Source organism: Rhipicephalus microplus, chromosome 6, assembly GCF_043290135.1.
Source record: "Rhipicephalus microplus isolate Deutch F79 chromosome 6, USDA_Rmic, whole genome shotgun sequence".
Classification (NCBI taxonomy): Eukaryota; Metazoa; Arthropoda; class Arachnida; order Ixodida; family Ixodidae; genus Rhipicephalus; species Rhipicephalus microplus.
In genome coordinates, this window is record NC_134705.1 from 125,054,237 (window position 1) to 125,065,029 (window position 10,793).

The following is a 10,793-nucleotide window of genomic DNA, read 5'->3' on the forward strand; positions in this document are numbered from 1 at the left end:
TGAACCTCACCATAGACGTCTGACATGACGCGACGATACACATAGCTTTTTGATGGTGCGCTGAAGAACGTGCGCTTCATGGCCGAGTAGTTTCGCCTTAGGCACTGGGGATTTAAATGTAGTAAATTCAACTTCATGCGGCTGAAGTTCATCTTTAGAGTTTTTTCTTTGTCATCTCTTAGCGGTAGCTTTCAAAGGTAATACCGGGGCAGGAAATACGCAAGTGGAAGTGTGTTGACCACCGGCATAAAACTCTTTTGCGGTAAAATACACATGCAATTTTGCTTTGTGTGTATTGCTTAAAACTACTTTTAGAATGCGCAATACTGCATGCGCAGCGATCGAAACCACAAACTTAAAACCTCGCCTGATTCCAGGTGCTTCGTTACCATGCCTGTGCGAAACCTGCTAGGATGTAAAATGTTGTATAATTGTGCAAAATATAAATAAACCGAGATGTTTCAAGCGCCTCGTATGGCCCGGTCAAACGGCACACTGTAATCGAGGAGTCTGGAATAACCTCGACGACGATCAGCGGTTTTTTGTAAGTACACGTAAGAGTAAAGTGCGTGAGCATTTCTTGCTGTTCAGACTCGTCCAACTGCTTCACCAAAGTTGGCAAAGAAAACTGACCACGTTGTTTTTAGATACGTAACATAGCAATAAAAGCTGGCGTGCCAGCTGCTGCACAAAAATGAGGTTTTGCAGAGCGTGTTTCTGTAGCAGATGCGTCGTAGGCGCGGTAATTGTACGCCGTAGAATCCGCGTGCCCTGCCGAGAGCATAAAGGTCCATCTCGAGTGCACAAAACTTTTATAACGTATTAAAAAAATCAAATTTCGTCCAGCTTATTCCTGCACAATTTTATTAGCAAAATCCTACCATTCAGACATGCATATTCTGCGCAATTGTTATCGAAGACTCTTATCACTTTCAACCGAGTGCAAGTGCATATGTGCGTATAAATTCGAAGAACAGAGTGCGTTCTGTGCGTTTCGTCAGACGCCTTTATAACTCCCAAACCTAAATGTATGCAGAGTCACAAAAAACGTGGCGCACACACGCACGAAGTATCGGCTCTCAATGTCGGTATTTTCATTCTAACTATAACCTTCGCTATCCCAGCTTGGTTAAGCCAAGCCCCGCCTCCAGAAAGGCCTTATGAAAAGGGCCAACCATCCCTTACCTTCCGCGGTACACAACGTTCAGTCGATCGCTCTCAGCGAGATCTTTTCCTTTCCAGGAAAACAACTGTGCTTCATTGCGATGTTTAAGTTCGCTCTACAACTGCTGCTCTGCACGGCAGTCATGAACGCACCATCTCCGGACTTCCTCACTGACTGTGTGTCGAGTTCGGAACACGTAACTGCGGAGCACACATGCATCCTGGTACCGCAGACTGATATAGGCACGTATGGTAGGTCCTACAAATTGCTGGCCGAGTCCGTACTGCAGGAACCCTCCAATCAGCGGAACCCTAAATTTCTCAACACGGTCTACAACGTCACACGGGCCGCAGTCAAGGTGAGCGTACTGTTTTTCATTTTGTAGCTTTTCATCCAGAGAGCTAAGCTGGCCCCACTGTGGTGGTTAGCTAAGTACCGGCAAGATACAGCTGTTATATATCTTCCTCTTGAGGGATAGTGGCAATCTACCTGTCATAATTTGAGAGTGCTTGCCGAATGTGCTCCACCCCATTCTTATTCTTCTAGTTACTTCAATCTCGTGGTTAGGCTCTGCGGTTATTACCTGCCCTAAGTAGACATAGTATTTTACAACTTCAAGTGCACTATTACCTATCTCGAAGCGCTGCTCCTTTCCGAGGTTGTTGTACATTACTTTCGTTTTCTGCAGATTAATTTTAAGACCCACCTTTCTGCTCTCCTTGTCTAACTCCGTAATCATGAGTTGCAATTCGTCTCCTGAGTTACTCAGCAATGCAATGTCATCGGCGAAGCGCAGGTTACTAAAGTATTCTCCATTAACTCTTATCTCTAACTAATCCCATTCTAGGCTTCTGAAAACCTCCTGTAAGCCCGCGGTAAATGGCATTGAGGAGATTGTGTCTCTCAGCCTTACACCCTTCTTGATTGGTATTCTGTTGCTTTCTTTATGAAGCACTATGGTAGCAGTTGATCCCCTGTAGATTTCTTCCAGAATGTTTATATATACTTCATCTACGCCCTGATTCCACAGTGTCTGCATGACGGCTGATATTTCTACTGAATCAAATGCCTTCTCGCAATCTATGAAGGCTATGTATAGTGGTTGGTTATACTCTGAGCATTTCTCTATTACCTGATTGAGAGTATGAATGTGGTCAATTGTTGAGTAGCCTGTTCGAAATCCTGCTTGTTCCTTTGGTTGATTGAATTCTAATGTTTTCTTTACTCTGTTAGCAATTACCTTTGTAAATAGCTTGTATACTAAAGAGAGCAAGCTGATCGGCCTGTAATTCTTCAAGTCCTTGTCATCTCCTTTCTTATGTATTAAGATGATGTTATCGTTCTTCCAAGACTCTGGTACTCTTCCTGTCAGGAGACACCTCGTAAACAGGGTGGCTAGTTTTTTAACACAATCTGTCCTCCATCGTTTAGCAGATCTGATGTTACCTGATCCTCACCAGCAGCTTTGCCTCTTTGCATGCTCTCCAAAGCTTTTATGACTTCTTCTATCATTACTGGTGAGGTGTCATCTGGGTTACTGCTCATTTGTATAGTATTAAGGTCGTGGTTGTCTCGGCTACTGTACAGATCTCTGTAAAACTCCTCCGCTATTTTAACTATCCTATCCATATTGATAGTTATTTTGCCGTCTTTGTCCCTTAGTGCATACATCCGACTTTTGCCTATCCCATGTTTCCTCTTCACTGCTTTGACGCTTCCTCCGTCCGTTGACGCTCTCCATGTTATACCTTCTTACATCGCAGACTTTACGTCTATTAATCAACTTCGAAAGCTCTGCCAGTTCTCTTTTGTCTGTTGTACTTGACACTTTCATGCTTTGACGCTTCTTAATTAGGTTATTCGTTTCCTGGGAAAGCTTGCCAGTGTCCTGTCTAACTACCGTGCCTCCAACTTCCACTGCACACTCCGTAATGATACTCGTCAGATTATCATTCATTGTATCTACGCTAAGGTTGGTTTCCTCACTAAGAGCCGAGTACCTGTTCTGCAGCGACACTCTGAATTCCTGTACTTTCCCTCTCAGTGCTAGCTCATTGATTGGCTTCTTGCGTATCAGTTACTGTCGTTCCTTCTTCAAGTCTAGGGGAATTCGAGACCGTACCATTCTATGGTCACTGCATCGTACCTTGCCAACCACTTCCACATCCTGCACGATTCCTGGGTGTGCAGTCATTATAAAGTCTATTTCGTTCCTATTTTCGCCATTAGGGCTCCTCCATGTCCACTTGCGGTTTTCTCGTTTTCGGTAGAAAGTATTCAAAATCCGCAAATTATCGCGTTCTGAAAAATCTACTACTAGCTCTCCTCTGGCGTTTCTAGTGCCGATGCCATAATCTCCTACTGCCTGGTCTCCGGCCTGCTTCTTTCCTACCTTTGCATTAAAGTCGCTCGTCACTATAGTATACTGTGTTTTTACCTTACTCATTGCCGATTCCACGTCTTCATAGAAGCTTTCAACTGAAGCGTCATCATGGCTGGATGTAGGCGCGTAAGCCTGTACTACCTTAATCTTGTATCTTTTATTCAGTTTAATAACAATACCTACCACCATTTCATTATTGCTATAATATTCCTCTATGTTGCCAGCTATGTTTCTTTGAATTAGGAACCCCACTCCCAGTTCTCTTCTGTCTGTCAAGCCTCGATAGCAAAGGACGTGCCCATTCTGTAGCACAGTATAGGCCTCATCTGTCCTCCTAACCTCACTGAGCCCTATTATATCCCATTTGAAACCCTCTAGCTCCTCGAATAGTACAGCTAGACTTCCCTCACTAGATAAGATTCTAGCGTTAAACGTTGCCATGTTCAGGTTCCAAAGGCGGCCTGTAGTCAAGAGATTCTTAGCACCCTCTGCTGCGTTGCAGATCTGACCGCCGCCATGGTCAGTTGCTTCGCAGCTGCTGGGAACTGAGGGCCGTGAGTTATTTGACGTATGCATGTTGGAGGTAGTGGCCAGATACTGCACCAGGGTGGCCAATCCTTCTCTGGTGAGGGAGTGTGTTCCCGACGGTGGTTAGCGGTGAGGCCGCATCCCATGCCTCTTAATGCAGTTCCATCAACACGCGGATTTTTTTTTCTGGTTGGGAACTGCGCGGCACGGGAACCGGCACTGTGTTACTATAATTTAATTGGAACCTCTGTTTCACGAAGTATAGGCTCGCTTATGTGCTTTCTAGGGGTCCGTATCATAAGAAGGCGTTCACTAATTCACATTCGAACACTAAGCCGAGACTCGACTTGCATACTAGTGCGAACTTTACATACATACTAGTGCAAACTTTGAAAAAGACACACTTGCGAAAACAAGTGCGGTGCAACAGAAAATCCGAACTTCGTGCTTCCCCCCTTCTACTTTTCTCGCATTTCGTTTACATGTATGCGCTGTTATGTATATTAGAGGAGAATATGCAATATTCTGCTGCATGGACATATTTGAAGCATTATTATGTACGCAACAACTCTTGACATTATTTCGTCTGTGAATTTCGCTTGTGGTAGCAGCTACAAAGTGAGTTTTTTCTCGTTTGGCCTTTATGTTAGCATCGCATTTTTAATCATCACTATCTTCCTACTAATGTCGTGCTGTTTTTTTTCCACGAAGGATCGAGATTTTGTGAAGGAAGGACCCAACCTTCTCTTGGAGTTTACTACTAGCCAGAGTGCCTGCCTTCATTCACGTCACTACACCGTTCACATGTGCCCCCCCATTGACGACAAGGTGAGAACACCTCTGGAAGCACTAAGCAACAACACGCCATAGTCGGGCATCACACTTTGTAGAAATGTTCTGATGTAATTCAATTTAATCACAATGAAATTTAGATACATGAAAATTTTCATGCAAAAAACTATGCATTTCAGTAACTCAGTGTCACATGGAAGTAACTGAATATCGGTTGGCCTAGTCGTTATTGTGAAGAAGCTGAACAGGCAGCCGACTTTTAACGTCCAGTGGCAATTAGAGCACTTTTGGTTAGTCATGAAAGCGGAAGCATTCTCCTTGACAATGCCGCATGCAGCCGATACTCCACACGAAGCGAAATCCAAGAGCAGCAGTGCCAAGTCAGAGTAATAGCCAAGCCGCTTTGGGCACCCAACGAACCAGCAGAGACATCCACTGTGCATGCGCAGCACCCTCTCACTCATTTTTGTCTCGTCAGTGAAACCTTGAAGTAGGACAGCGTGCACACGAAGTTTTCCAAGCTAAGCATCCGCTCGAAATATTTTTACAGCGAAAGCTGTTATGAAATCACTTTTCGTGTCACGCGCAGTTGCATATTGTCCGCCACTGCTGCCGGTGTCCGTAAGCACATCGTGCGAAATAAAAAAACAAAAACCTTGCACCACTGACACAGTGGTGCTTGAACCCGTGTCCGCTGGGTTCCAGCCCAATATTTTTCACTGAGTTACGCCGCTGCTTGTAACATGTTGTCAAACTTGGTTTAGGTAGGCGTGACCTTGCACCAATGGCACAGAGGGGCTCGAACCTGAGTTCGCTGGGTGCCAGCCCCGTATTCTACCACTAAGCTACACTGGTGCTTGTGACTTGTCAAACTTGCATTAGACAGGCTTAATGTCGAGAAAGCAAACGCGTTAATGCGACATATAAAGCGTTTTAAAACAGCGAAAGAACAACCACTAGTCACACAATGCAACTAGCATAACGAGTGGGCCGTTCAATGCTCCAACCCATTACAAAAGCTTGTTCTTGCTTCCCTATTAACTGTGGCACATACCCACTAGAGCCATCATTCTTCGTCGTCAGCCACTGCATGGACAATTGGCACCAAATTTCTCGCAAGTGCTTAACGAATACCACGCTTCTCGGAAGAATGACGACATACAGCATAACGAATGCCGGCCTACTAGCAAAAGAAAAGTTTATTATTATAACCCTCGGGTGTACCAAGCAACTGTGCTTGCAGTTGTTACCCAATAAGTGTTTTGAAAAAGCTCTGAAAGGCCCCTCTTTAAGCTTTCGATGTGACCGTGTTGCACCTACCGCGCAGCCCTGGCGCTTTTCACCATGGCTTACGATTAAAAAAATGGCCTGTTTAAAGGGTGCCCCTCCCACAAGCAAGGTAGTGCGCCCCGCCCCCCCTCCCGGCAAATATTTCTGGCTACGCACCTGCTCCTGGAGAGCAGGTCTGCTATCTACATTATCTTATCCCTGTACATTGACGAGAATTTCCATCGCCAAGCATGTCTTGACAAAGAAGGTGACGTAAATTTGTATCGAAGCCGCCATTTGCCTTAACACTAATGCATAGTCCTGTTCTCTAGGCAGTGGTCATTTAGTTTCTTGATGAAAGCGCCCGGCTGCCGGGGGAAAAGGAAGGGGCTGAGTATTGATAATCTTGAAGACTGCGCCAAAAGAACATCGTACGCTTCTTGAGTCTCTTATGCATGCACCTATGACCACAGGAAGGCCAAAGCAACCTTCATTTTCAGCGCAATGCTCCTGCCACGACACACTTAGACCGATTGATGCACCGGATGAGGTTTCGCATCACGTCCAGGATCTGAGGCACCAGATTTCGCTTTCCAGTGCCTTCGAGATGCGCCCACTTTTGACAACGTGGTAAAGGCGTGTGATGTCATTGTTGGATGTCAATTTCGATAACTGCAAAATGGCATGTGAAACTTGACAGGGACTGGCGACGTCTTACGGTCCCGTGATCGCGTGGCACGCCGGTCGAATTCCTCGTTTTTGGAGGTATCTCGGACTTTCTGCTCAAAAACACCTAGCAAAAGCGGTTGGATATTATTCTGATGGGAATCACGTCTTGCACTGTTTTGAAGATCACATAAAATTAGGCCAGCTATCAATGCTTTTACAGTTGGGTCGTAGGTTGGAACTTACCTGCCATCTATCACACGCAGTGAGATGCCCTTGTATTCATGGCTCTGTTTGCATTTAGGCGATAAGTTTGCGTGATGTTGTGAAGTGGATTAATGGTGGTGCTATAGTGTCAAACCTGGGTAGTGTGCCCCGCGAATAAGGGGACAAGCAGCATGTAAACTTCAATATAGGCGTTCACGTATATATTCATATTTCAAGACAGGCTTTGCGGCATAATTTCCGAAAATATGGCGACTGGCTTGAAATGGTTACTTCGAATAGCAACAATGTTCACCAAGATAAATCATGACCTACAGCCAGTCGTGTTCAAATTTTTGTTTGCATAGTGGTTGTAACCCTTGGTCATACTTGAGAGGCAGCGACCATGCTCCTTATAGCATTGCTTTCAGAACTGTGTTAATCTTGATGACTTTCTTGGTGAAATAATAAATTTATGCGTGTTTTACGGCCCGGCTCACCACATTTTGTCGCACGCATACATGTATTGTTAGGCAATATTCACACCTGTTCACTCACCTGTACCTTCTTTGGCAGGACAAACTAAATTGAATTCGTGACTTCCGACCAGTAGTATAAAGTTTCACAGCCCTGAAGTGCCCAGCCAGCAGCCCAATGCCTTAACCAATACCAATCCCCTAACAAAACTTTACATCGTCATGCCACATTCTACATCCTTGTAGTGTTTCTTCAAGGCTAAACAAAAACTTAGCTTATAGCTAAACTACTCTTGCCGCCAAGTTGAGCGATGCTTAAAACAAGTGTTTCTATTCGTACGTTTTTTAGGGTACATGAAGCGTTACTGAATGCTCACGCCATTTACTATGACTATGTAGGTAACTTCCTTTTCCTACTTCGTTAACCTGGTAAATCTATCTTGAATACTTTTTAGTGACCACTATTACACAAAGTATATCCTAACTACCTTATTGGGCAATAAAAGCGTGTACAGGCTACCGTTCGTGAAGCACAAGTGTAGTCAGTTTACGCACTTTTTCACTCTGCTCCTCTTATTTCGGGTACATTGCAAGTGCCTTAGAAGGTGCTTCTCGCCCGATTTTACCTATCATGGTTGCCAGTGTATACCAACTTCTCGTCTTTCATTGTTCCAGGTGAACGGGCTATGCCAGGCAGTGTTCCACTACCGTAGCAGCATCTTGCGCATCGAACGATCTTGGTGCAAGCGCATGGATTAAGTACGTACGACTCTTATGAACGCAGCTCGCACATTTCCGAATGTGTATTTCATTTTATATTGCTCTTGTTGGTATGTGTCTGGTTGGTCGCACTTAGAAAAAAGCCGCAAGAAAGCTTGGTTCGCTCTTTCTCTCTAAAAAAAGATCGCCTCTAAAGTGTGTCATTTTGTCCCATAACAATCATCCGGCTTGCTTGCGCTTCCTTTCTTAAAAACAACGCACTGTCCACTTTCCTGATGTCACACTGATGCCATCTTTGACTGGTCGTTTTGGAGCCCTCTTGTGGAAAAAGCGATAGAAATATTGCGCCTTTTCCTTTCCTTAGCCTCTCTCTCAGGAAAGCGCTCTATAGCACTCCGAAGCGATCATTCAAAAATGAATTGATAACGCACACGTCATCCAATATTGCAAGGACACGAACCGTGCAAAATAGATGGGTATTTTTGTGGGACACAGACTTCTTTCCTACTTGATCTTTTCTTTAGGTGTCATGTTCATGCAACTTAGTGTAAAATGTGGTTTGATGTGGGTGTACGGTAAATATAACTTGGGAATAATAGCACCCCAACGTAGTGTGTCTCGTTATATTATCACTATTTGTTAGGGTAATTTAAACCGGACTATTATCTTTCTTCAGTCCCCATGTTTTCAGTGTTTCTCCGCATGAATTTTTTTCTATTGAAAGATTCGCTCACGTACCTCGTACTGTGCGTTTTCTAGACGAAATCCAATACATCGGATTGTTCCTCGCACACTGCAATTTGTACATTTACCTTCTCGGAACACCGGGCTGTACATGTAGTACACCTGTTTTTTTTTTTTTTGTTGTTGTTAACCTCATTTTTGGGGCACCTGTGCCTCGATTCAAGGCACTCGGCCACTGACCCGCATAGCATGGGGTCTTACCTCGGCCACTGCAGGTACACTAGAATGAAAGGGGAATGTTCTAGTCCCCTGTTCTGTGTGGGTTGAAGATCCCTACAGACCGTTTTCCACAGCTGGATTGTCTATGAAAAACTAGATTGCTCCTTCGCACCGAAGAGCCCCGGCCTTCTCCTCGGCGGCGCTGTCGCAATGTGGCATGTGCTAGGTATTGCCCTGCAGCCTACGGTGAGCAAGGGTGGTGGCAAAAGCAAGAAAGTGGCACCTAACTTCTGTCATCCATAGGGCGACAGGGCATGGTGTCTGAGGAAAAAAAAACAAAAAATGGCCTTATATCTGCATGTTTCACTGCAAATGTCGTCGAAAGACTATCTTCTTGCGTTTGGAAAGTGAACAAAACATTTGATGTTCTTGGCGAGAAATTCAGTGAATTGTATTCTAGAAACGCTGCGTAAGAGATTGTCGATCTGTGCAGCAAAGGCGAACGAGCGCAACGAGACGCGTTAGACACGAGCGCTATCTGGCAGTTATCTGCGAAAATGAAATAAGCGTGTGCGCCGGTCTTGGAGGGGATAAGGTGTAGTAGATCATAAAGCGACGGGCAGGTGCCACCACCTTTAGTCTTCCACCACCACCGCCACCTTGTCTTAGCAATGCATTGAAAACACTTCCCTTTTTGAGCATCGCGTTGCATTATCACCCCCAGCGTGATAAACGCTACGTACTTAAAATTACTTATGTATGCCTTCTGTAGAAAAAAGACACATGCAAAATACTGACTTCTTGTTGTGGTGCCACAGATATGCGAAATAATTGCTTTTTCATTCACAATCGCACGAGTATGAACGTTGAAACTTGAGCAATATATCGTGGCTGCTGCGCATGGGGTGGGCCGTTTGGGATATCACTTGGAATATCGTTGTGGCGGACAAACAGATAAACGTACAGACACAGACCAAAATTTGTTCGCACTGCACCCGGTTTGTTGGAATTCACTCCGGGAGGGGCGGCGGCAAATTGGCCAGCCATCGGCGACGGTGAATAAGTGAAAAAAGGTAGTCCATTAGATCACGTGTTGAAACGTGGCATCACCCATTTACCGCTGTGGAAGGCAATCTATAGATGGTCTAAATTTCCGGAGCTTGCCTCTGCGTTGTATTTGACACTTTCGCGATATCTGGAAGTAAAGCAGCAATGTTTATTGTTGTCAATTCACGGTAACTGCTATTTGTTGCATGATGTCTTTATGTAATCTTTCGTTTCAGGCTACTTGGCATGCACAGACTGATTTCCTAACTGTGACTCCATGAAGCGTGCCAGCGTCAGGCGAGAGACGCGTAGACATGAGAATGCAATAAAATGCAATAAAGCACGTACCTATAGTATGTAATCCTTTCATGTATGTATGTCTATATGTATGTATGTGTATATGTATGTGACGTATGAAGTGATGGTTGGTAGAAGCAGAGAAGGAAGAAGTCACAGTATGGAATAAACATGGCGTATGAGCCAGGCCACGTCTCGCAATCATCGTAGCGTCACACAAGTCGACAGGATGGAGACCTGCCTGCCCCTTCATCAGTCACTCATCATCGACGCAGTTCCCCAGAGGACACCCTGACCATACATTGACTACCGAATCATCGCCTAGAAGGACAATGACCAGCAC

General features: G+C 44.9%; 1 protein-coding gene across 1 annotated transcript; it reads left to right on the forward strand.

Annotated features, from left to right (window-relative positions):
• Window positions 1-1,002: 1,002 nt before the first annotated feature.
• Window positions 1,003-10,500, forward strand: LOC119168012 (uncharacterized). The gene is made up of 4 exons (XM_037419463.2): window positions 1,003-1,523; window positions 4,788-4,904; window positions 8,159-8,242; window positions 10,390-10,500. The coding sequence occupies exons 1-3, from the start codon at window positions 1,161-1,163 to the stop codon at window positions 8,240-8,242; spliced, it is 564 nt and encodes a 187-aa protein (XP_037275360.2). The 5' UTR covers window positions 1,003-1,160; the 3' UTR covers window positions 10,390-10,500.
• Window positions 10,501-10,793: the final 293 nt, after the last annotated feature.

Excerpts from the sequence above, each read along its gene's own strand:
- LOC119168012 (XM_037419463.2), top strand. The coding sequence starts at position 1,161 with ATGAAAAGGGCCAACCATCCCTTACCTTCCGCGGTACACAACGTTCAG. Across the intron at positions 1,524-4,787 it reads TCACACGGGCCGCAGTCAAG|GATCGAGATTTTGTGAAGGA; the intron begins GTGAGCGTACTG and ends TTTTCCACGAAG. Across the intron at positions 4,905-8,158 it reads GCCCCCCCATTGACGACAAG|GTGAACGGGCTATGCCAGGC; the intron begins GTGAGAACACCT and ends TCATTGTTCCAG.